This window comes from Plectropomus leopardus, chromosome 9 (assembly GCF_026936395.1).
Source record: "Plectropomus leopardus strain MGB_pleo_1.0 chromosome 9, ASM2693639v1, whole genome shotgun sequence".
Classification (NCBI taxonomy): Eukaryota; Metazoa; Chordata; class Actinopteri; order Perciformes; family Serranidae; genus Plectropomus; species Plectropomus leopardus.
The window spans coordinates 37,229,067-37,255,725 of record NC_142184.1 but is presented as its reverse complement, the minus strand read 5'-3'; the positions used below and the strand labels follow the sequence as shown (position 1 = coordinate 37,255,725).

The following is a 26,659-nucleotide window of genomic DNA, read 5'->3' as shown; positions in this document are numbered from 1 at the left end:
AAATCCCGACATATTTTGGTATAACTCCATCAAATATTCTATCACAATATTAAGATTAGTAAATATGTTGAACTTATCCTGGCCTGTAAATTTGTCCATTTGTCTACACATGGTTAATATGGAAATCTATTTTTATTAAGCCAATGCTTTGACTCTGACTTCCTGCAGCAAGATCAAGTTTTTGGTTTTCATTCCATATTTTTGTCCCTTTGTGTAAATATATGTGATTCTTTTTATATATAACCCGGTATTGTGTCCCTCCTTATGTTGAATTCATTCAGGGGGACATTAACACTAGAATAAATCATCCCTATCATTTAAATCTTTTCTTTTTTTCACTTGTGGACAACTGTTATTCATAATTTATACTTCAGATGTGTGTTGTAATTTATGAGTAATTATGTATTTTTACTGAAATATTAATAACTACATATTTCATGTTTGGATTTGCCTGGGATTTGCAGGTGAGGGAACAAGCACAACATACACTGCTACCATTCTACAACCTGAGGACACCCCACTAACTGTATCAAACCCTCAAGTCCATGAGTCCATCAACGCATTGATCTTGCCTTCTGGCCAGTCCTGTCTGATACAGTGAGGATGGAGTTAATCAGGGGAGGGTCATATCAGGCTGGTGGTATATTTCAAGAAAAAATAGTTTATACTGCTTCTGCTGCAAGCTCTTCTCATAACATACTTATCAGTGATGGAGCTACCGACTGTTTGTCCGAGTGAGCTGAGGGGGAGGGGGTTAGTAATAGGCCAATGGACTTCCTGAAGAAAACTGAAGCCTCTTTTATCAGCTCCAGAGGTGCTGGATTTGCTTCTGCCCAAGCATCTGCCAAAGAAATGTGTGAAGAGAAGAGTGTTGAAGCTTTTCTTCAGCAGAAGAGGCTGCGAACAACAAAGAGAAAGTTCTCCAATGAGTCTCCTGATGAGGAAATGACTGATTCACTCAGTAAAATGGAGATTTCCTTTTTAAATGTGGTGGATGTCTCCATTCTGTCACTGCAGGAGAGATTTCAGACCATGTAGGGAAGTAGAGAAGAAGTTCAGTGTGATGGTCAACTTCCCTGACCTACCCAAAGAAGAGATGACAAAGCAGTGCCAGACTCTCAGCTGCACTCTGAGCTGTAGTGGGCGCTCAGAACTGGTGGTGGAGTTGCACACTTCCCCAGGTTTGCCAAAAGCCAAGATGACCACCTTGGAACTTCTCGGTTTCCTACAGTAGAAGGAACATGTCCAGACGTGGCCAGAAATTAAGGACATGCATCAGAGACTTGAAAATATCTACATATTCATCTTCTGGTTTTAATTTTTTCACATTATGCCTCCATAAGGCCCATTGTTTACAGGGAACCAAACAAATACAGTAAAAAAGTAAAAAGACTCACTGACCATTGCACCTTTTTAGTGTATTTTGTTGAAGCAAAAAATATTACTGGGACTGACCTTGTATGTGAGTTGAACCTGTTGTAGAATTTTTATTCTTCTTTTGTATTATATTGCAATTTTACTGTTTTGTATTGTTTGAACCTAACACTTTTTCAATGCATGTTGTGGAAGATACAATGAGATTTGATTGTACATTGTATTGTTATATTGTGCCGTTTTATTTTGAGGGTCTCCTTGCTTCCTTCACTCGCTTCCTTCCTTTGCAACTTAGTCCCACTACTGAGAGGGGCAAGCAGAAGAGGCAAGGAAGACATATAAGGGCGAAGGAGCTGAAGCTTGGGGGTTAAGGTGAGCTGACCGCAACTGATCTGCAAGGCCAGTGACATTGTGGGGGTGGAGCTGGTTCGACTCTGGCAGTGTCAGAGAGGAGGATGCTGTGTAAGTCACATGACATATTGGAGCCACTCCAAGACGTGCTGGTCAAACAGAGGAGCACATTCAGTGCTTGACTCATTGCCCCAAGATGCAGCACAGAGCGCCACAGGAGGTATTTCCTGCCTGTGGCCATCAGACTTTACAACTCCTCCCCCAGAGTGTCTGACACTCAGTCAACAGACTGTCACTGACTGAATTCACTCATCAGCTGTTATAATTCCATTATTTATCTATTTTATTTCAACTGTGCCGTGAGGACTTAAAGGTACAATTATTCTTTGTAACAGTGCTCTTACTGTACAATTACTAGTGCAATCATTAGAGCAATACTCAACCGCAACTGCGATAAATTGTAATTATTCAACCGTGCTTTATCTGTCAGTATTATGAGATGAGATGAGATGAGATGAGATGAGATGAGATGAGATTTATTTTGTGAAGATTCATATTATTTGGTACATAACCTTATTGTATTCTATGATTTATGTAGACAAATAATTTAATTTCACTTATGGTAAATCCTTGCTTTATATCGTATTCTTGTCACGATTCCTGCTCCTCTCCCCCTCCTCAGTATTTTTCCATTCACTCTTCCTCTGCTCACTCTACCTGCTGACCACGCCCACTCTGCCTGCTCTACTCACCTCCAGCTGCATCTCATCAGCAATCAACCCAATATATAAGCCTGCCACACACACACACTCATTGCCAGATTGTTCTAACGCATTATGCAAGACTCTCCAGCACTCTCCTGCCAGATCTCCGAAAGCCGACCCTGCCTGTCCCCGACCTGCTCTCTTCGCCTGATCCCCGGTAAACCTACCTGCCTTCTGTCCTCGACCACGAGCTCTGTTTTGGCGTCCCTGATCTGCTTCGCTGGTAAGACATCTCCGCCTGGCCCAGCAGTCCTCCTGGTCCATCCCCATCGGTACCGCTGCATCGTCGGACTGCTCACTCGGCTTTGGAACCTCCGCCTGTCCCGACCACGCTTCCGCCTTCTCCTCGGCGGTAACTCCACACGTGCTGTCGAGCTGTCGTGCTACGGGGTTTCCTCCATATCCACACCGAGTGACGTCAGCTTCGGTTCGTTGCTTCGATCTCCCTCCAAAGACTGTGTTGTGGGTTCCGACCCGAAGAACGAACTGTGTACTGAATTACCTCATCCTGCTTCGTGTCTGAATTGTGTTGGTCTGAATAAAAGTTATTACCAACTAATCCTGGTTCCGGTTGTACTGCATCTGGGTCCTCACCACACCCGTTACAGTACAATCTGGCCAAACATGGACCCAGCAGACAACACCGCTCTCCAGTCCCGTCTTGCCCGCGTTGAGGGAATGCTGCAACAACCTGGCACAGCTCACCTCGAGCGCAGCGAAGCTCTAATCGGCCTCGGCGTTGGGCGTGTGCTAACACAGTTAGCCACCCAAGTGCAACAGATGGCTTCCTCGCTAACTCAGCACGCTCCGCCAACACCAGCCCCAGCTTCACCTGTTTTGCCACAGACACTCAGCCCGGCATCCGAACCTGGGTGGGGCTCCTGAGCAATCGCCCGGGGATCCAGAGGTTGTAACCCAGTTCCTGACGAACTATTACGATCCTGTTTGCCCTGCAGCCACACACGCCGCCACGGAGGGAGCCAAGTCACCTTCACCATTAACCACCTCACCGGCAGGCACAAGCTTGTGCAGGAGCGGCGGAATGGGAGAGAAACCGCGCCAGCTTATTTCCTCCTTCCAGTCCTTGGCGGAGGAACTCTGAAAGGTTTTCCGGACCAGTACCAGCAGGACCTGGCGCCACTGGGGTCTTCTGAGCCAGAGACAGGGAAATCGAGCGGTCGCTGATTTAGCCATCGACTTCAGAACCGGGCCCGACTGAGTGAGTGGAACATGGCGGCTCAATGCGGCGCCTTCCTCAGCGGCTAGCTCCGTACATTAAGGGCGAGCTGGTTTAGATTCGACCTCCCCAACTCATTGGATGGCTTGATTGAACTGACCACGAGGCTAGACAGGTAGTTCAAGCCAGAAGGAGAAAACAGCAGTTGGAGGGGCTGAACACCGTTCTCCGTTCATCAGCATGGGCCACCTGCTAACCCCGGTTTCCATCCTGAAACCACCTCAGGAGCCGAGCCCATGCAGGTGGGCGCACAGTTTGTCACCAGAGGAGCAGGAAAAGGCGATGTGACCGTGGGAACCTCTGCCTCTACTGTGGCCAGGCGGCCATTTTGTTTCCGCAGGTGTCCAGCAAAGGGAGGCTCAGCGGTAGATGGGGGCATCCTGCTGAGCCGATCATTGAACTCTGCCCCCTATCCATGACCCCTGTTCCATGTTCAGCTTCTGTTGGCGGAGGGTCCCACACTCCACCTTCATAGACTCTGGAGCAGATGTCAACCTCATTGATGAGGATCTCGCTCGGCAGCTGGAGATCGAGGCTGGACCCTCTGCCCCGTCCTGTTCCGGCCCAGCGCACTAGGCGGACACCTCCTGGGAAGGTCACCCACAGACCACGCCCATCTCCATGCTCCTGCTAGGCACACACCTGGAGACCATCCGTTTCCATGTGCTGAGGTCTCCTAATCTTCCCCCTGATCCTTGGGTACCCCCTGGCTGCGTCGGCATAACCCCCCACATCGACTGGTCTCAGGGGTCCATTTTTGGGGTGGAGTCCTTCGTGCCATCAGATCTGCCTTCAGCAGGCAGTCCGCAGTACCAGCTCCCAGTTCAGTTCCTGCTCCACGCCATGAATCTCTCTATGGTACCCCAGAGTATCATGACTTCCGAGAGGTCTTCAACAAGATGAGGAACCCGTCACTGCCTCCACATCGTCCCTCATTTCGCCATTGACCTCCTTCCTGGCTCCGTTCCCCCCAAGGGACGTCTGTATTCCCTGTCGGCACCGGAAAGAGAGGCCATGGACACTTACATTAAGGAGGCCTTGGCATCTGGCATCATCCGTCCCTCCTCCTCTCCCGCTGGCGCAGGGTTCTTCTTCGTAGGCAAGAAAGATGGCTCCCTGCAACCCTGTATTGATTACCGGGGTCTCAACGACATCACCGTTAAGAACCGTTACCCTCTTCCTCTCATCGCCTCGGCGTTCGAGCTCCTACAAGGTCCTACCATCTACACCAAGCTGGATCTGACGCCTACCACCTGGTTCGGATCCGTGAGGGGCAGTGGAAAACTGACCTTCAACACACCAACTGGACATTATGAATACCTGGTGATGCCGTTTGGGTTAACCAATGCTGGCCGTTTTCCAGGCCCTGATCAATGGCGTGCTCAGAGATCTGCTCAACAAATTCGTGTTCGTGTACTTGGGCGACATCCTGATCTTCTCCCTTGCGAAGCAGAAGAGCGTTCACCACGTCCAGACGTCCTGCAACGCCTGCTGAGCAACTCTCTCTTCGTGAAGGCCGAGAAGTGTGAGTTTCACGCCACATCAGTTTCATTCCTGGGCTACATCATAAGCCATAACCATATGGAGATGGACCCGGCTAAGGTCTCGGCAGTCACCTCTTGGCCTGTTCCCGATTCCCGCAAGCAGCTACAGCGTTTCCTGGGTTTCGCCAACTTCTACAGGCGGTTCATCCGGGGCTACAGTGCTGTGGCGGCTCCTCTCACGGCCCTCACCTCCTGCAACATCCCCTTCCGTTGGTCTCCGGCCGCGGAGGAAGCGTTCCGCACACTCAAGGCAGCTTCCAGCTCGGCTCCCATCCTCCTGATCCGGACCCTGACCGACAATTCGTGGAGGTGAAGTGGGCGCTTCCGATGTAGGTGTGGGGGCGTTCTCTCTCAACGATCTGCCAAGGACCAGAAGCTCCATCCCTGTGCTTTCTTCTCTGTCGTTTGTCCCCTGCTGAGAAGAACTACGATATTGGTAATCGTGAGCTGCTGGCAGTTAAGTTGGCCTTGGAGGAGTGGAGACACTGGCTGGAGGGACCAAGGTCCCCTTCCTCGTCTGGACTGATCCACAAAACCTCGAGTACATCCGCTCTGCAAAAAGACTGAACTCCCGTCAAGCCCGGTGGGCTCTGTTCTTCGCCAGATTCACCTTCACCCTGTCATACCGACCTGGTTCCCGTAACATCAAGCCTGACGCCCTGTCCCGTCAGTTTCTGGTTGGAGAGGGGGACTCCTCCAACTCGGACAGTATTATTCCTGCTTCCTGTCTCCTGGCCGCCCTCACCTGGACCATCGAGGAGCGGGTCAAAGCGGCGGTGGAGGACCAGCCGGGGCCCAGTTCCTGTCCGTCAGGTCGGCTCTTCGTCCCACAAGACCTGAGGTCCGAGGTTCTGCAGTGGGCACACAGTTCCCGGCTCACCTGTCACCCAGGCATTGCCCGTACCAAGGAGGTGGTGCAACGACGGTTCTGGTGGGCCACCATGGGCGAGGACATCTCGAAGGCCGTCAACGCCTGTCAGTCTGCAGCCAGAATAAGGCTCCCGGAGGAGCTCCTGCTGGTCACCTTCAGCCCCTGCCTGTGCCTCATCGTCCCTGGTCCCACATCTCCGTGGACTTTGTAACCCGGTCTGCCACTGTCGGGAGGCAACACAACTATCCTGACAGTGGTAGACGGTTCAGTAAAATGGCTCACCGTTGCCCCTACTAAGCTTCCATCTGCTAAAGAGACTGCTGAGTTGTTCCTGGAGCACGTGTTTCGTCTCCATGGTATCCCTACTGATGTGGTTTCGGACCGGGGTCCCCAGTTCACCTCCTCGTTTTGGAGAGAATTCTGCCGCCTCCTGGGTGCCTCGGTCAGCCTGTCCTCCGGTTACCACCCCCAGTCTAACGGTCAGACAGAACGCAAGAATCAGCAGATGGAAACAGCACTCCGCTGTATGGCATCCAGACATCCCGTTTCCTGGTCCTCGCATCTGATGTGGGTAGAATGCACATAACACCCTCACCAGCTCTGCTACCGGTATGTCCCCATTCCAATGTGCGTATGGGTTTCAACCTCCCTTGTTTCCCGACCATGAGAAGGAGACCGCCTTCCCTTCTGTAGAGGCCTTCATCCGTCGCTGCCGCCATGAGTTTGGACCCGGGCCGATCTGCTCTACTGGGGTCCATGAGCGTTACGCCCACGGCCACTAATGGGCGCCCGTTCCGGGCTCCAGCCTACCAAGTGGGGCAGAAGGTGTGGCTGTCAACCGCAGGATCTCCCCTTGAAGGAGGACTCCAAGAAGTTGGCTCCCAAGTTCGCCAGCCCGTTCCCCATCGACAAGGTGATCAACCCAGTGGCGGTCGATTGAGATTACCCCGGTCCATGAGGTCCATTCCACCTTTCATGTCTCCCGACTCAAGCCGTTCCGGGAGAACCCTCTGCAACCTCCGTCCCGACCTCCTCCTCCTCCCGCATCATGGTGGGACCCCTGCCTGCCTACAGTGCGCCGCCTGCTGCGCTCTCGCCGTCGTGGTAGGGGCCTTCAGTACCTCGTCAACTGGGAGGGGTACGGTCCGGAGGAGCGATCGTGGGTTCCAGCACGCCAGATCCTGGATGACAACCTGGTGGAGGAGTTCCATCGGCAACATCCCGACCAGCCCTCCGGATCCGCCACAGCGCGTGGGGGTCCCGGTTCTGCTTCCCGTCCTGCTCCTGTGTCCGCACCGCCCGGGGATGACGACGTGGGTTCTGCCTCGGACTCCGGTGATGACCTCTCCGGACGGCAGGGGAGTGTGTCTAGGGGTCTCTGAGGAGTTCTGACCCTCCTCAGGGCCCCGCCGCCCGCCCTGCCCGGTGGTTTGTGGTGGGGCGTCGTGGGCCGTCCTTGGGGGGTTCTGTCACGAATTCCTGCTCCCTCTCCCCCTCCTCAGTGTTTTCATTCCTCTTCCTCTGCTCCTCTACCTGCTGACCACGCCCACTCTGCCTGCTCTACTCACCTCCAGCTGCATCTCATCAGCAATCAACCCAGTATATAAGCCTGCCACACACACACACTCATTGCCAGATTGTTCTAACGCATTATGCAAGACTCTCCAGCACTCTCCTGCCAGATCTCCGAAAGCCGACCCTGCCTGTCCCCGACCTGCTCTCTTCGCCTGATCCCCGGTAAACCTACCTGCCTTCTGTCCTCGACCACGAGCTCTGTTTTGGCATCCCTGATCTGCTTCGCTGGTAAAGACATCTCCGCCTGGCCCCGACGATCCTCCTGGTCCATCCCCATCGGTACCGCTGCATCGTCGGACTGCTCACTCGGCTTTGGAACCTCCGCCTGTCCCCGACCACGCTTCCGCCTTCTCCTCGACGGTAACTCCACACGTGCTGTCGAGCTGTCGTGCTACGGGGTTTCCTCCATATCCACACCGAGTGACGTCAGCTTGATTCGTTGCTTGATCTCCTCCAAAGACCTGTGTTGTGAGTTCCGACCGAAGAGCGAACTGTGTACTGAATTACCTCATCCTGCTTCGTGTCTGAATTGTGTTGGTCTGAATAAAAGTTATTACCAACTAATCCTGGTTCCGGTTGTACTGCATCTGGGTCCTCACCACACCCGTTACAATTCTCCCATTTAAGTTAAAATTAGGAACTACATAATGTGGTGCACCTTCCCTTTAAGGTCAAAAATGGTTTGGATCACAGAGTGATAGGAGAGCTACGAAGTGATGAATCAACCTGCCATGTCTTCTGTTGAGTTGTTGTTGTCCTACTGCTTTACTTAATCACAGCTCTGAGGTAATTCAACTTATAAAGTTAAGGCTGGAAGCTACAGTAAGCTAAGAAAAGCTTTTTGTCTATGGAGGGACATTTGTCTTGGGCATAAACACAGCGCATAAAGTGGCATCACAAGTACATATACAGACAACAGAGGACAACAAATTAATAGACAGCACATTGTTAGTCAGCATCAACACACTGAGGTGAAATCAAAACAGCAGCAGTATTAATAAAGAGGTAAATTAAAGTCTATAAAAATGCACCAGCCATAGAGATAAAACAAGAGAGTAACAATGTAAAAAAGACCCTCTAAACAAATTCTCATTGAAGACCATAAATTATGGTAAATGGAATATACTTGTATAGCGCTTTTCTAGTTTTTTCGACCACTCAAAGCACTAACACTACATGTCACATTCACCCATTCACACACTGGTGGCCAAGGCTACTGACAAGGTGCCACCTGCTACTCAGTAATCATTCACACACACTAACACTCTGATGACACAGCATCGAGAGCAATTTGGGGTTCATTATCTTGCCCAAGTATACTTCAACATGTTGCCTGGAGGAGCTGGGGATCGAACCGCTGACCTTCCAATTACAGGATGATCGGCTCTGCCTCTGAGCCACAGCCCAATTAAAAGTGGGGCTAAATTTTTAGCGACCACTAGACGTCACCGACTGAGCTGATAACTGCCCCCATTAACTCCTGCCACTTCAGAGCAGTATGATAGCAGCACTCACAATACAAACCATGTTCACAACAAAATGCAAATAACAGCATGTCTGGGGACAGAGGTGGGGACAGAGGTGGGGATAGGCTACAGGTTCAACAGATCAATGAAATGTGCATCCACAGCTGATGAGGCCTCCTGCCCCTACAGAGAGGCTATCACTGTGGGGATTTACTTGATTGTTTGCCTAGTAGTAGGATGGAAGTGGAGAGGAAGGAAAAGTTAATGCAAGTTTAAAGGTGGTTATCTCGCTGCGATACACACAGCGGCAGTCACTGACATGGCAACAGACTTAATGTCATGGTGTCATCTGAGAATTTGATGACATGATTGTGAATCTGTGTACATTCATTCGTGCATAGTGTGAACAGTATGGGGGAGCTGACACAGCCGTGAGGCACTCCATGCGGCAGTGTTTCACTGCTGACAGAAAGACAGTTACTCTCACATGCTGGGTCCTGTTTGTTTAAAAAAGAATAAAACCATTTGATAAAAAGAGGATTAGCCTATGTGTTAATTAACTTGTGGATAATCAGGAAAGGTTTGATTGTATTAAAAGCTGCAGTCAAATCTGCAAATACAACTTGTACATAAGCCTTGGGATCTTCTAAGTGCTGACTGATCAAGTGTGTCATACCGACAACCTCCTCTATGCTCCGGCCCTGTCTGCAGGCCGACTGAGAGGGATCAAGACAGGAAGCTACAGTTGATTTGAGCAAACTTGAACAAACAACTGATGTCAGTGCTACTGGTCTAAAATGATTGTTGACAGATGGACAAAAGACCTCAGGTACAGGAATGATAATAGATTTTTTCTAAAGAGCTGGCACGATATCACTTATTAAAGACTGTTGGAAAACAGGGCACCATGCAGTAGATAATTCTGATGAACAAAATTCAAATCACCAGATCATCAGCAGGTTGAGTCAGAACCTCTCTCCCCTGAGCAGAAATCCTGGGTTTCAAATCCAAGAAAACAGTCATTTAGTTTATTAGCTGTTTTCAGTTCATCTGTGATTATCAGCTGTTTCCTGCTAGAGCTCATGTTGGTTCAACACACAGTCCCACAGCCTTCTGTTGTCCACAGAGCTTAAGCTCGGTTCAATAACAGAGCAGTGTTTTTTCCCTTTGCCTTTCTCAGCAGGTGGTTGTGGCCACACCTACCCACTCCTTATTTCTTGAAGCCAGCTTTATTTGTGTTAATACAGTCTTTAACCTCCTCAATGGTATGTGGCTTATTGTTGGGGAAGTGTAGGATTTTTTTTTTAATCAAATTTGTTGTCCACACAAATGTTTATGTAATCAGTAATAGTCTCTGTAGCCTCATCAAGCTCTATGTCATAGAGAATTCCCCCAGTGTTTCTACGCCATCCTCAATCCACTGCAGCATTGTTAAGAGCTGGGACTTACATGACTTAAGCGCTGATTTGTATGTGGACAGGAGAGGAGATGGACATCAGAGTGATCTGAGTTGATTGGTCTGCTGAAGCGTCTGTCTAATACTTTGGGTTCCTGTTTCCATATTTAACATACTGGTAGAATCAAGGTAGAGCTAACTCTAATCTACAGTGATTCATGTCGCCAAGCATTAAGACAGGGGCCCCTGGAGAGCTCTGGAGTTGCGAACACCTTCTGCCACACAATTTTCAGCTGTACTTGCATATACGCATGCATATACGCAGCACAGATAATAATGCTGCTGAACTCTCTGGAAAGCTAGAAAGGATGCATGAAGAGAGAGAGCCGTTCTAGGTCCGGGCTAGAGATATAATGATATTAAATTTTCATATCACGATAATCGTGGCAAAAAAAATTTGCGATAATTGATATATCGCAATAACATTGAAATGTACTGGAAAATGTTCAAAAAGTACTGATACACACACTGAAATCATAGGATGTTTTCAAAAGGGCACGGGACAGGCTGGCTCTGCTTCCTCTCTCTCTTTCTTTTCTGTTATTGCTCTCTGGCATTCATATTTAAGTTGTAATTGCTGATCAGTGACTCTGTTATTACCAGTACTATTCCTTTTTACTGCTCACCACCTTGGGTCTATTGAACTGTGCTACGCTAATCCCATTGCCTGTCCGGAGCATTCAGGCTCCCTTGTTTCCCAGCTTTCCCGGATCCTGGCTGTAACCTTGGCTGTGCCTGATCGTGGTGATATCTGTGCTGGCACTGTGACCCTGCCTTTGGTTGTGCTCGTGCTGTGGCTGCACTGATACTGTACCCCCCCGCTTGCCCTGATCGTGGTCTTGGTCCTGGTTGCGCCGATGCTGTTATCATGCCTTTGGACACCTCCCTATCAATATATGCATGAGACTCTTATCAAAACCCACAATATCATCATAGAGTGCATTTGATTTTTCACACCTGTCATTATTGTAATATGACATGCGTCTGTTTCTATCATTGCTGTGCCTCTCTCCCCCTCTCTCCCCCTCCCCCCTCTCTCTTTCTCTTTCCTTTTTGCCACAATTGTATTTAATTTGTTATTTACGACATCTGTTGCACATCCTGGAAGAGGGATCCCTCACATCACCCAAGGAAAAACTCCAGAAAAAAAAGAAACCCTTTAACAGGGAAAAAAAAAAAAGGAAGAAACCTCAGGAAGAGCAGCGGAGGATGATGAGGGATCCTCAACTACTACTGTTAGCAGTAACAACAAACACTGAACATGTCAAGTCAAGTCAAGTCAGTTTTATTTATAGAGCCCATTATCACAAAATATGGCTTGCCTCAGAGGGCTTTACAGTGATAATGGGCTCTATAAATAAAACTGACTTGACTTGACATGTTCAGCGTTTATTGTTACTGCTAACTTTAGTTGAGGCATTACAGTCTGACAGTTACTGTCCACAATTAGCTTTTTGATTCACCAGCCAATTTGGTAGAATAATCTACCAGCCAAGCATATTTTTTACCAGCCAAAATAATAAATCGCCTTTTGTCTCACATACACACATTTATTTCAGTAAATTTAATTGAGATAATAATGAATGCAAACTTAGAGAAGAGGCCAGAGCAAAATCTGAAGTACAAGTAATAAATATATTGAACATCTCAAAACCACAGCCTCTGTATGTAAATGAGTTCCCTCTGGCAAGCTGTGATGCAGTGTATCTGTAACCAGTGAGCAGAAGACTTCAGGGTTTGACAGCAGTTTACTATCGATCCAGTCAATAAAACATTATCTGGACAGAAGCACATTCAAACTCATATCACTTCCAGGAAGTAAACAAAATGGCTTCTCATTCAAAAGAAACTTATATTCTTTTCAAATGGAATAGTTTTCTTAATATGACTTTATATGTAAACTTTTGTCGATAATAAAATGAAATAAACTTGTAAAAGAAAATGAATTTCACCTTGTTTTAAAGATACCTATAACCCCATTCATGAATTGTCCCAACAAAATATATTTATATTTTTAATAGAGATTATTTGAAATTGATAATTTGAAAGAAAAAAAAATAAAAGATGTACTTTGATTGTCCTTAGCGAAAAAAAATAACACAAGTGCTTGGCTAGCAAAATAAAGTTTTATAGAGCTCTATATGGGAAACGTGTGAAAATGAATGCTGTGGTGGAAATACCTAAAAGGTCCAGAAGAGGGCGTTGCAGCAGCAGCTCTCCTCAATGGCAATGGTCAAAACCCCAACCGGTCCTAGTAGGAACAGAGTGGAAAAGAAGCACAAATGCTTTCTCTACTGTTGCAGCTAGGAGAAGGGTGTATCTGCAGGCTTGCAGGCAGCAGTTTCAGGACCACAGATCTAGGACCCTCGTTTTTCTGTACATGCGCACTGTGTGGCTGTTGGATATGGGCTTTTATTCACTTGACACATGTTGAGACTGTGAACAGACCTTAGTACTGAATATGAATTAAGTTAAATTTGTTTAAAATGAGACAAAAATTGGTGACAATAATTTAAAGTAATTCAGTGAAGACATAGCTTAATTTTGCCAAGACCATCTATATTAATTGTTAAATAAATATAAATTAACAAAGACAAAAGTATGGCATGATCTGTCTTAAGTTATCAGTTTACATTAAATAGTAAAGCCCTAACTGTCTAGGGCAGCAAGCTAGTGTTAGCATGCATGCTAATGTTAGCTAAAGTACATGTTAATGTTAGTGCCTTTAATACCGGTGCTGTCATTGTTAGTTTAACATTAATGTTACAAAATGCCATGCTAGATGTTGTTCATTTTGCTCTTCAGTTGAATACATTTTCATTTTAAACTTAATTCACATTCAGTACTTACACTCTGTTCAGTTCAGAGTGTATCCTTATAAAATACTATTTTGATGGTACTTGTTAAATAATATTTTGTGGAATAAACCTTTAAAGTATCCTGTATTTTTACATTCATCCAGTTCACTGGATGGTGCTGTTGCGAAAAACGAGGGTCCTAGATCTGCGGTCCTGAAACTGCTGCCTGCAAGCCAGCAGATCATGCTGTACATCCATGCTGTAGATAGATAACTATTGGCAGCTAAAGCCCTCTGAGCCTGCGCTCCCCTAGTGGCGGCAAAGTGCACTACAGTGACTGTCTAAAAGGGCAATGACACTGTCAGTTTGAGAGCCTAAAAGAGTTTACTGTGTTGGTTCATAATGCGGGGCCTCTATTTCAATATATCATAACCTTCATCATGCATGCAGTGTTAGCTCCCAGCAGACTGACGGCTGGCGAGAGTTTAGCAATCAGCTTAGGTCTCGTGCTGTAAACAGAGCTGCAGAACGAGGAGCGCTTGAGACGGCTTCTCCACACCGCGCAGGTGTGAGAGAGTGAGAGACACAGAGACAGCAGGAGCAGCGGCACAGAGCAGCAGAGCACGCGCCCCTAAAAACGCGAGAGAGACTCACAGCAGAGACTCACAGCAGAGTTTAATACGTGACTATTTTGGCGCCGGGTGGGTGTTAATTTGGGAAACCGCCGACCGTTTTTACCGTGATTTCAAAGCACGGTGATCAAACAAGGTTATCGCCATAATTGAAGTTTGAGTAGTTTTAGTAAATAGTACCAAAAATAAGGCACCTAGGTTTGTTTTATCTAATAGAGAGGCAGGAGATGTGGTTCCAAATTAAAAAGAGCCAATTCTTTATCACAAAAATATTTTAAAACCATAAAACACCATTCATTCAGGGACGTGGGGAAAAAGGGGAACCTAATCAGTCCTGAGGGCTTACCAGTGGCGAAAATGGGTCAATGAAGGGGGTTGAGGGATCCCAACGAAAAAAAAGACAACTCAGTCGCAGGTAACAGCCACACACACATGCACACTTAGTGAAGGGGAAACCACGACCAGGGGATACACAGCACAATGGAAAGGGGGACCACCACCCAGGACACCAGGACCACCACCGGCGGTGCTCAGCAACTGAAAAGGAGAGGGGTAAAATTAGTGGGGGTTCACTCAACAGGAAACAAACAATAAGCCAATAAACAAAATAAATCAACTTTCAAGGTTGGCAGCAATCAGTATACAAATTAACCAGAAACCAAATAAACAAAATAACATGCTGCCAAAAATAACTTGAATTTACAGTCAACGAAAGAAACCAAACAAGAAAATCAGTATAAACAAAGAAATACAAAATCACTTAACTTGATCAAAAATATCCAAATTAAACCACCAAAAAAAGGTTCTTAAAACTGAGCAATAACAGCAACTGAGAAAAAAACAAAAATAAACAAACATTCATTGAAAGAAAACAAAATTGAGCCAAATAAAGTAAGTGACTTACACATTTCACACACACTTTAAAAATGTTACAGCGGCTGACAAAGAGGCCAGCATTCACACCGGGCGAAGCGGGCACGTGGAGTAGGATAAAGCAGGCTGAAGCCAAGCAAGCCAGCCCCAAGCCGACGCCAAGCAACGGCAATGTGGCACAGCATAAGTGGAAGAGGCAAAGCGGAGCAGAAATTCCAAGCAAAGCAGCAGTGGTTCATGCATGCAGCTGCAGTCCTCCAAACACAGTATCTGTCACAAAAATAATCTAAATTAATATAAAAGATTATAAATGCCAACAATGAGGCTTACATAAGGCTTACATACCGATCAGATGGCATCTGTGATCACTTGTGGGAGGTCAGAAGAGAGTCTCAGGGGCAGACAGCAGCAGGAGGAGAAAAGCCGATCAAACCGAGCAGGAGAACAGCCCGTGTGCCATCCATGTCGGCAGGGGGTCTGCAATACCTGCAACTGAGCCTGTGGCAGCAGAGGCAGCGAGGCAAAACAGGAGGTGAGCGGCCTGGTGCCAAAGAGCGGCAGAGTGGAGAGCAGGGCAGCAAAGCTCACAGCATTACACTGCCTGCATCTTACACCCTGCTGTTGTGTGCTGGACTGTCTCACGGGCCTGCACCTGGGGTCCTGCCTACTGTGGTAGACCCCGGCCTCTATTGCTCTTGTGCTGAGTGCCTGTTCTTGTGCAGCCATGATCAGTGTCCTCAGTAGCATTCCAACAGTGCCACTTTATCCTCTCTGTTGCACCTCTGTCTTGTTCCAATAGCCCATTTGCCATCAGGTTGTCCTCGTTCCCTGACACCTGAAGCAGACCTTGTTAACCCGGGCACCGTTGGAGCCGGTATATCTCTTGTATTTGTGTAATCGCTCATGCCTGCCTGAGGTCAGCGGGTATCATTAAGGGCATTTAGGGGCCCTCACTGGATATTGCCATGCCCTGACTGGGATTCCAACCCCAGTGAGCTATTAAGCTAGCTCTCTCTCTCTCTCTCTCTCTCTCTCTCTATATATATATATATATATATATATATATATATATATATATATATATATATATATATATATATATATATATATATATATATATAAATCCAGGCCAGGGCATGGCATAGCAATATCCAGTGAGGGCCCTTAAGCCCTTAAGCAAGGCCCTTAATATACAGTATATCTTTATCAATATATCTATATATAGAGAGAGATATATTGATAAAGCTATATGACTTGAGTCATTATTTATTTGCAGCTGGAATTGCTGTTTGGTTTTAAGTTTTTGTTTGTTTGTTTTTTATTTATTTGTTAAGCCAACAAATGTTTAGAAACTCATAAACTGAATTTTTCCTGTTGATTTATAAGAAATCATCTTTATTCTTGTTGTCATCAAACCATATTTTCTGCAGGTCTTTAAAGCCCCCTTTGCAACTGTGGGGAGTTTTGTCCTTGGCTGCAGATATACACAGAGCACTAACCTTCCAAAACAGTATGTCAACCAAATATACTTGACATGGGTTCATAAATGTTCATGCCTTGTGATCAGATTCTTTAAAAGTTTCACCCTGGCATTTGAATTGACAAAGAGCATCATCAGTTTCCTCATCTTTGACATGTACTCACAAAAAGGATGTGAACAAATTTGACAAGTCATAGGAGATCATTTCTGCTACATACTATTGATAAATAACAGCTAGCATATCAAGCAAAATACTTACAAATATCTGACTTACACAAAGCAGCAGATGACATTTCTTTAGAGAGCTATAAAAGAATACTTTTCCACAAGCTTTTATAAATCTATGTCTATTTTTTTAAATCTGTAAATGAATCCACTTGTCTTTCAGCATGCACCTTGTTGTTCCTCCTGGACGTGAATGGGGTGTGGAATAAACACAGATTAGACAAGAGTTAATTTTACACTTCAGGTGCATTCTTCTGTAGCACTTCATGTGTTTGCAGCCTTGCTCTGGATCACTGTGTGGATCTTTCTTAGGTTCTGTCGGACTCTGACAAACTCCATCAAGTGGGCTTCTTCTCGTACTCTTTCCTCTTTTTCTTTCTCCTTCTGAAAAGAGAGACAGAAGCATTCGCAATACACATTCATGTAAACATGATGAAAAGTATTACCCCTTAATCTTTGATTTTGTGAGACACATAATGTTTATGGAACGACCTCTGTTTCGACAGTTACTCTAGTTTTTCATTTGTACACATTCTACAGTGACTGTAGTAAGCAATTTGTATTTTATTTTTTGTGTTGTTTTCTATATCTTCTATTTCTCAATATTTTCTCTGCACATTTCATTTGAAATGCTGCCTTTTGCTACATTTTTCTTGACTGCATATAGTTCTTCTCAGTTTGTTACACTTCAGTGCTGTACTGCATGTAAAGCGTAGGGGGGGAAGGGGACAGTGTTGTGAATCTTCATGCACAGTGTATGATGAGGCCCATCAAGTGTCTATTTGCATGAAACACTTTTGACCATTATTGACTTCCTTATAAACCTACAAACAGGATGTGTTACCTCAAGTTGTCTCTGCTGACGTCTGAGCAGCACATCGTCCAGAGGAGTCCTGCTCTGTCCTTCCTCCTCCTTGTCACTCTGCACCCTTTTCCTCCTCTCCAGCACCTGCTGAAGCTCTGACCTGCTGCTCAGCACTAGACCCCTTCATCCCATGGAGAAAGAGACAAAGCAATGGTTCAATATGGAAGAAAGTGAAAAGACATATGGTTTAAAGACAATGTGATAGGGTCTAGTTTTATCAAATTTGAAACATCCATAAAAAAGCCTAATTTACACACAATCACTCTTTGTCTCTGCAGCTTTACTGCACACAACTGCTGCATACAACTCAACATTGTGTGCAGCAGACGTTTTCCTCTGAGGTCTTCTCCTGATACAATACTAATACTAATACTAAAATTAAAAGGTACACTCCACTTTTGCTCTGGCCTTGTAATCCTAGTTTTTGTTCATTATGATGGTGTTTAAACTTCTGTAGACAGCGCAGTCAAAAAGGCCCACTTCTTCCTTGAGCACAATGACTTCTTAGGAACCACCCTGTTCTCATTAGGAACTTGTAAAATAGTGCCTCTTTGATAGTGCTTTTAGTGTCAGTTGCAATGCTAAAAGGCACCTTTCGTATGTGCATAAAATGGACGGCGTCACGTGAGAACACGGCCAGACAGAAGCGGTCACAGTGTTATTATACACGGGCTGGTTGGTGTCAGGTTAAAACACTGCCAGATGTCCAGGTCTATAAGCATTGGTTCCCCTCAAGGCTGTGTTCTCCTCCTCTGCTCTTCTCCCTCTATACCAAAAGCTGCACCTCCTGGTGCCACTCTTTCAGGCTCCTGAAGTTTGCAGATGACACTGCACTGTCCATGGACTCACCTCTGGTAAGGCAGAGTCCACATACAGGCTGAATATCCAGTGACCGTGTGTGAACAGAACAACCTGGAGCTCAACTTTCTAAGGACGGTGGAGATCACTGTGGATTTCTGAAAAAACACAACACCACCCCCACCCCCTTCATGGTATGTGACTCTCATTGGAAACATGAAGTCCTTTTGCTTCCTGAGTCATGAAGTGGGAGCTGAACATCAGTTCCATCGTAAAAAAGCTCAGCAGAGGATGTACTTCTTTCAGCAGCTGAAGAAGTGTAACCTGCCAGAGACAGTGATGATGCACTTCCACACTGCCATCATTGCATCCATCCTCACCTCCTCCATCACCTTCTGGTATACTGGTAAGTATTATCTCAAATGGATCTTCAGGTTCCCAGCTTTCAGATGATGTATACCACTTTAAATGTTGACCTGTTATCTTCCCCTAAAGCCCCCTGTCCCCCCCAAAAATCATTATCATTATTTATTTAGACTTGAAAATCATTAAGGGTGAGCCCTCATTTACAATGATGTCAAGCAGATAAAAATAATGAAATGCAAGTATAACAAAATAAATAAATAAATAAAAATAAAATAGGCATACAATTAATCAGTAATGTTAACTTCAAAATCAGTTAAAACAGGTGCATGTAGAAGTAAAGAGCTTAACAATTCAATAAATTCTAAAATGACCATAAGGAACCAGCTCATGGATTTTTAAAGTGTTTTGTAGTGAGGCCCAAGCGCATGGTGCAAAGAAGCAGAAAGCAGATCTTCCGAGCTCAGAATGAACTCTAGGCATCTGAAGAGTAAGCCAGTCATTAGACCGGGTGTAATGTGCTCCAGAGGACCAGACTAGCATGGAGGAAATATATGACGATAACATCCCAATAAGTGCTTTATAGAAGAATAAGTAAGAATGCAAATCATGTCTCTCATAGAGAGAGGACCAGCCAGCCTTTTTGAACAGAACGCAGTGATGAGTGTTGTGGAGATCACCTGTATTATACAGTTAGTTAGTTAGACTGTTAACTTTTAACTCTACATGTATCACTCCGCTTCATGACCATTCAAAATCCGAGAGACACCAACACACACACACGCTGTCTAATATGAGACTTGAGGTGACAGAGATCACGGCAGTGAGCACACACTGCAGTGACAAACTGTCTGATCAAACTAATTAATCTGAATCACACAGGCCGCCAAAGTGTCTGTTAACAGACTCTGATTTCACTGAAAACACAGATATAAATGTCCATGATACTAAGCAGCTGCTCTGTGCAGAACATGAAGACTGAGCGAACACAGATTAGCAAGCAGCGTTCAGGAAAATGTTTATGTTTTGCTAGGCAACTTCTGTCTCCTCCAGTGGTTGTGGAAGTATTTGTGTCGGCAGAGCCAAAAAAATTACTAAATAAACAAACAAATCATAATTTGTTCTCACTTGTTACTATTAACACATAAAAGACGCTTGTAAAACTGTTGTATAAAAGCAATATCACACTCATTGTCATGTGTTGTGCTGTATATCATCATAGCTGTGATTATGTTCTCCGGCTTATCTATGACCGAAACACATCCGTGATGATATACGAGCACAACATCACTCCCTCTCCTGTGATATTGCTTGAATGAATCTAAGAGTGGTATGGAAAACTGGATCAAGAGGTTTTAAAATGGCAACCGAAGCATGCCTATATAAAATGTCACTGCAATCTAACACTGATAAAAAAAGTTCCCCCAACCAAGGATTTTCTACAGAACAGAGGAAAGCAAGATTTATTCCTATAGAACAAGCCAATCTTTAAGAAGAAGTATACTTACTTAATTAGATACATAATTTTTAAATGTTATCTTCTCATCAATCCAAATACCTAGATACTTATATACCATCACCCTTTCAATATTGGTGCCACCTGTAGTAGAGATTCTCAAAATCAATTTGTTTAGCTCTGGAAAAGAGCATGACTTAAGTTTTCTCTGCATTCAAAACCAACTTATGTTTGCTCAGTGCAACTTCTAAATCAGAAAAGCAGCACTGGAGGGAATCCACTGCAGTCTGTACATTATTAACAGTGCAATACAAAATTGAGTCATCTGCATAAAGATGGATTTTATAATCAGAAACAGCAGACACAATATCATTTATATAAAGAATGAAAAGAACAGGACCTAGGACAGAACCTTGTGGAGTTCCTAATGCTACACACTGTTGTCTGCCCATGAGATAGCTCTGGAACCAGCTGTTTGCATTTTTATCAAAACCAATATTATCTAGCTTACTTAAAAGCATTGCAGGATTAACTGTGTCAAAAGTTTTGTTCAATAAAAAGAGCTGTGCAGTATTTTCTGTCATCCAAAGTAGAAATACTATTGTTTAAAACAAGAGTGGCAGCAGTAACAGTGCTATACTTTTATCTAAAAACAGGCTGGTATGGATTTAAAATGGAGTGGAATGGAGTTTTAAAAGGTATGATTTAAGTTGTTCATTTACTAAAGATTTTAGGGATAGGCCTGTAGTTATTATGGTGTACACATTAGTACACACTAAACACGTATAGTAGTATACCCAGCTTGCCCCACTGCACCAGTCGCTTTATGTTACTTGTCCCGTTTATTCTTCTTATTCTTAATGTTCCGCCTAACACTTTGCACTGCTGATTGTCCCAAAAAATCCCAAAATGTGCAGACTGATTGGGAATCGATTGATATGACCTTTTTTGGAGATTGGCCCAGCAGTTTGCCCAAAATTCCCAAAAAACTAATCAAAAATTTACAATGGTTTATTATAGTCAGAACCTTCCTCAAGAGACCAAAGCCACTGTGTGGCTAGAGTGTAGTGGAGCTGAAAAAAATTCCCAAAATTTTCTGAACAAACTGGCCCCTCTTCCATAGCTTTACACAACATACAATAATTTATACATCAAAACAGGAAAATGTGTGGTTTCTGCTTTGAAAGCAGACAACCCAACATAGCTGGCTCAGTCAGCCAAAAAAAAAAAAAGCCAAAAAAACTCCAATACAAACTGAGATGAGAAATTTCTGGAAAATGGATGAGGGAAACTGCTTCTTACACAATGATTTGGGCAATGTATCTGACATTTTTTCAGACAAAAATTATGTGTGTGCGTTTGGGAGAACCTCCTCTCTGTGAAATGTCATAATCAACGAGTTTAAAAGGGACATTTCCATCAAATTTAACTGCTTCCTCTGAGCTGAACTCTGAGAGGACAGGACGGAGGAGGGGTGCAGTTGGGCCAATAATTACCATAGCAACAGCCACTGACACACACAGTTCCATGCTGGCGAGGGCATTTTAAGACACTTCCAAGACAAAAATGAAATGTGTGCGTACAGGAGAATCTCCTCTCCCTGTTTATTGTGTATTGTATTTTGATTGTGTTTTGGTGTGTGCACGTGTTTTCCAAAACAAAGACACTTACAGCTAACAGATTCAAGTCTTCAGAAGTTTCAGGTTTAAAGTGTCTCTCTCACACACAGAGACACTTACAAACCTTTAAGAATTATTTATAAACATTTCTCTCTCTCTTCAATGCTACTGCCAGAATTATGTTTAGATTTTTCTAAACATTTACCAACATTTTAAAAGTCTTACTACAGTAAGTAAATACATGCACTTAGTGTAATAAACACACACACAGAGAGACCTGTTGGTGTGTGCATGTGTTCGCCAATTCAAAGATGCCACTTAGTGTGGATGCTTCAAAGCATCCACACTAATAACAAAATAACACTATTGTTTTTTTTCAGACACTTACACCCATATACATATTACACACGCACTTCCACAAATAAATGAAGTATTCATAAATAACTTGGCTCAGGGTTTTTGTGAGGATTGGGAATTAAAAGCAAATAAAAATTAATTTTTGCCTTCCATATTGTGACAGTACATTTGTTTCTGAGGCACCTAAAATTAACACAGTGACTGGGCTCACCAGTACGCCTAGCAAGGACCCAGGCTTTATTTCTGTCTGAGAATCAGGGGGTGGACTTGTTTTTCACTCATATCAACTACAGAGATAACAGCTTTACAAGAATGTTCGAGGGCTAAGTGGACATCTGGGATTTTAGCAGTTTCAAAAAAAGACAATAAAAAGGTGTTTATGGGTCTGAGAGAGCTTGGACAAGTAAAGTTATTTTGGTTAGGTTAAGGAAAAACAATAAGGTAATGATGTACCTTAAAGTAACTTAAAGTTCACTTGATTTCACGTGGCTTCATATACTGGTCTCTGTGGGATGAACAAAAAAAGTCCTGTGTTTTGTGTTTCATTCACCCCGTCACCCTGCCTCCCTACAGGGACAACATACGTTCCCCCTGTCAGCACATTGCTCATGAGATTAGAGCCTTCCCCATTGCACAGGTTACACCAACACATTCTCATCCCGTTACATATTGCTGCTTTGTCAGTGACTTCCGCATCTACATATAACACACTCAGTGTCCTTCTGGATCTGCCTTTCACATCCCGGGATGCCACTACTGTGATATCATACTGTGATGGGATTACGCGGTGTGCGGTTATGTTTAGGCAACAACAGCACCTGGCGGCCAACACCGGGACATCAACTTAAGCACATGCTGCCACAGATGGTAAGAATTAGGCAACAAGGGCATGGATGGTAAGGTCTTATGCCGAATTGACTGCAAAAGCAGAAGCATTTGACAGTTTCAGAATAAAAAAGGGTTTGTTATACTCAAATTACTGATATATGATAATGTGGTTTATATAAGAATTGACGTGCATCACTTTTTTGTAGGTATGAACAGTTAAAGAAAACAGCCTGATTCTTCACACAGCTTGATCCTTAGTGCCCATGCGCCAGCCGTGCATGCAGCCTGTTGCGATTGCGCCTGCTCGTTTTGCAATAACTACATCCATGTGTAATATTCTATTTTCAGATGTTGGTAATCTATTGTTTCATTTATCACACAGTAGTAACAAGAACAAATGTACATTTATATTTATACTTTAGTGTTTCGATATATTTATTTTATATTAATACTTATGTTTAAATTTTATTGATATATTCTACACTTTCCTACTTCTTTTAAGACTTTAGAATGGGACATCTGTAACTAAAGGCAATTTCCCCTCGGGGATCAATAAAGTATTTCTGATTCTGATTCTGATTCTGAAATTTGTTAAAAATACACATTAGAGACTCAGGTGCTGCATTGTGTCAAGCGTTTGGTTGGATGACACATCATAAATTTAGATAACAAAATGGAAACCAGTAACCAAAATACTCATGGTAGATTATTTTTGTTTGGATAACCATAAACCTGAGATTTTAAAAAAGATTGGTATTTAAATTCTGTTAAAAAGTGTGAGAATCGATTTACAGGCAGCAACAAAATGATCAGTTGTTTTCACTTGGACAGTGTGTGCCAGTAGGACAAGCGGATGGTGGAGTCCTATCACTTTACACAGATTCGTGCTCCCATGGGTCTAAAGGACTGCAGCAGCATGGAGAGAAGGTGTATGATTGCACGTTTGTGAGAGAAAGAAAGAGACTCATGTATTCTTAATGACAACTGCTTCTGTGGAGAACAACTACGGAGAGAGGCATGAAATGCATTTTGATAAAGGAAACAAAGCACATACATTCTTACAAAAAGTTAGAGTTAAGTTTAATTCTCTCTTCATGTCTGTATATTAGAAAGGAATAATTATTGTGTATAATAAAATCCCATAAGGGTTTACCCATTCCTAGGATTTGACTATGTGGTTGCTTCTGTGTGGTACCTCTTGTGGGCCAGTAGAAGTTCCTTGTGAAGCTCATTGTGAGTCCTGGAAGCCTTAATGGGGTTTGACTGACCTGAAGAGGCTTCAGCTTTGACCAGATAATCTGAGAGAGAAATCACATCAAAAAGCACATCAAAAACAACAAAAACAGCACCCCCAACAGCCCAGAGAAATCTGCTACCTGCATCCTACAAGGATCCTATATGAAGACCCTGCTTAACCCAAAACCTAACCCCAGAGACATTTATCTGTTATTTCTACTTTGTCTTTATTATATAAATTGATGAAACTGACAACTGTATTTCACTGCAATTATATTTCACAATTTCAAGTGAAAAGGAAATGGATTGATGGATGGATGGATGGTTGGTTGGTTGATTGATTGATTGATTGAGATAAAGTGAATTAAAGTTACTCAGGTAGTTAATAAAGGCTGGGTAACATTAGCTGTGTGATGCTCACAGTTATCTCTGTCACTGTGTGTGTTACTCTGTCCCAGGCGCAGCAGTAGTCTTAGGATGAACAGAGAGAGAGAGATTAAGGCAAGGAGAGGCTGAGCGGATCAGAATGCTGCAGGCAGCTCTACTAAAATGTAATTTTGCCTGTTTTGAATAGTCAAATTTGCAGTAAAGTTGCAGTGATTGGACTAAATCCCACGGTCATACAGAAATCATGGGGATTAGCTGAATATGGGTGAATTGTTGCAATTGATTTGTTGGACCCATCCGCCCGCCCTATAGGCACCCTTTTGCTCCTTATATTGCATTGTTACCGGCAGTGTTTCAGTCTGACGTGTATCATGCAGATGTGACAGGTTCTGTCCAGTCATATTATCAACTGACACTGCCTGTCCATGTATCATGCAGATGTGGTAGTTGCTGTCCAGCCGTACATCGGCGTATAATTCTGCATTCTCACGTGATGCCATCCAGTGGCATATCATCTTGATGGGAAAGGTGGCTTTTGGTGTTGGGATCTTACACCAAAAGCACTGTCAAAACGGTTGTATCTGATGACTTCAGAATTAAAGCAGGCTTACAGAGCTGGATTATCTATTTTCCAATACTTCCAGTCTTTCTGCCGAAGTAGCATAACTCTGGCACTGACAGCACAGACAGGGGAATGACATTGATCTTGCTTTGCCTATCATAGGTCTAGCATAGCATATTTGAACCATGTGTGAAGAATCAACCAGATATTGAAATATCAGGTGTTGTAACATAGAAGACATTCTCTACAACTATCTGTGGGAACGGGATTAAGACACAGTCACCTCAGATGGCCATCTCATTTTTACATCACAGAAAACTGTCTCATTCAAATTGTACTGACCTCTTCTATGATGGTTGCTCTGGGGGTGAGTATTGTTTATCACACTGCTTGTGGAGGCCAGCTGGATCTCCATATGTGTGTTATTGTTGTTTTTGGGAAATGAACCATTAAGGGACATGGCAGGCTGCAGTTTTGTTGTTCTCAGGTGGAGTAAGAAGCTTGGCCTGGGGATGGGATGGTTTGGCCAATACGAGATTCAAAGAGAAGCAGCAGCAGAAGGGGTTCTCAGTGCGTGAAAAGGCTTGATGGAGGGCAGCACCCAAGGACCTGGCATAGGGCCCAAGCTCCTGCTGCATGGTGGGGAGCTGCTGGGGGGAGAGGTAGAAAAGGGTAATGAGAGGAGAGATTGAAATCAGAAAGCAGACGGAGACAAAGTGGAGTGAAAACAGATAGTGTAAGTAGAGATGCATCATTTATCCTGTCAGTGAGCAGGTCCATATGTAAATGACTCATCATAGAGCAGATGAACTATGGCACAGTTACAGAGATTCAATACCAAAACTACCATCTAGCTCACTGAACTATAGCAAAGAGAAGAAATGGTGTAGGTCAAACTGCTGAACTAGAGAATGTAACTGATGAAAGATTTGTACCATAACAAGTGCCAAACTATTAGGAAGAAAACACATAAGTGTGCACCATAGCAGTTGCATGAATTTGCAAGCAGCGCTGAAGTTGCTTTCTTTTTTTAATTTGACTGAGGAAATTCCTTAATTTTATAACTGCTCTCATGGGGGAATGTTCTAGTGTATATCATGCTACATGCGACATGCACTTTATAATGCTAAGTGCACAGAAAAATTAATATTAGAAAGTGATGAATATAAAAACGAAGGCATTATGCATTTCTAATAACACATTACATCCTTATCATTCATTAAGCATGTGTCCTTGGAGCTTGATTAAATTTAAAGAGGTCACACCACAGACACGGAACGTGACAATTAAAAACACTTAGCTGTACGTAGCTCTGTCTATTTGAGATAATGCAGTAGAATTTAAAATAGAAAAACATATGGGTTTCAGCCCTACCTGTGCTGTACTGATCCTTCATGAGAGGCTGTACTCGGAGAACATTAGCCATCGTGTGGAGCTGACAGACATTGATACCATTGAGGGCAGTGTTACTTGAGAGCCCTGGATATGGCACTCTACTGTCCGGCCCCTTGTGTTCAAAGTCAGCTGGGAGCAGTGGCGTAG

General features: G+C 44.2%; 1 protein-coding gene across 1 annotated transcript; it reads right to left on the bottom strand.

Annotated features, from left to right (window-relative positions):
• Positions 1-16,340: 16,340 nt before the first annotated feature.
• On the bottom strand, positions 16,341-25,761 carry LOC121947154 (actin-associated protein FAM107A). The gene is made up of 4 exons (XM_042492083.2): positions 25,460-25,761; positions 24,128-24,230; positions 17,491-17,632; positions 16,341-17,030 (listed from the first exon to the last, which is right to left on the bottom strand). Exons 1-4 carry the CDS (start codon positions 25,575-25,577, stop codon positions 16,911-16,913), a joined length of 483 nt encoding a protein of 160 aa, XP_042348017.1. The 5' UTR covers positions 25,578-25,761; the 3' UTR covers positions 16,341-16,910.
• Positions 25,762-26,659: the final 898 nt, after the last annotated feature.

Coding starts and splice junctions, on each gene's coding strand:
- LOC121947154 (XM_042492083.2), bottom strand. CDS start 25,577: ATGTCCCTTAATGGTTCATTTCCCAAAAACAACAATAACACACATATG. Junction 24,231..25,459: donor GAGCAACCATCATAGAAGAG/GTCAGTACAATT, acceptor TTTCTCTCTCAG/ATTATCTGGTCAAAGCTGAA. Junction 17,031..17,490: donor GTCAGCAGAGACAACTTGAG/GTAACACATCCT, acceptor CTCTCTTTTCAG/AAGGAGAAAGAAAAAGAGGA.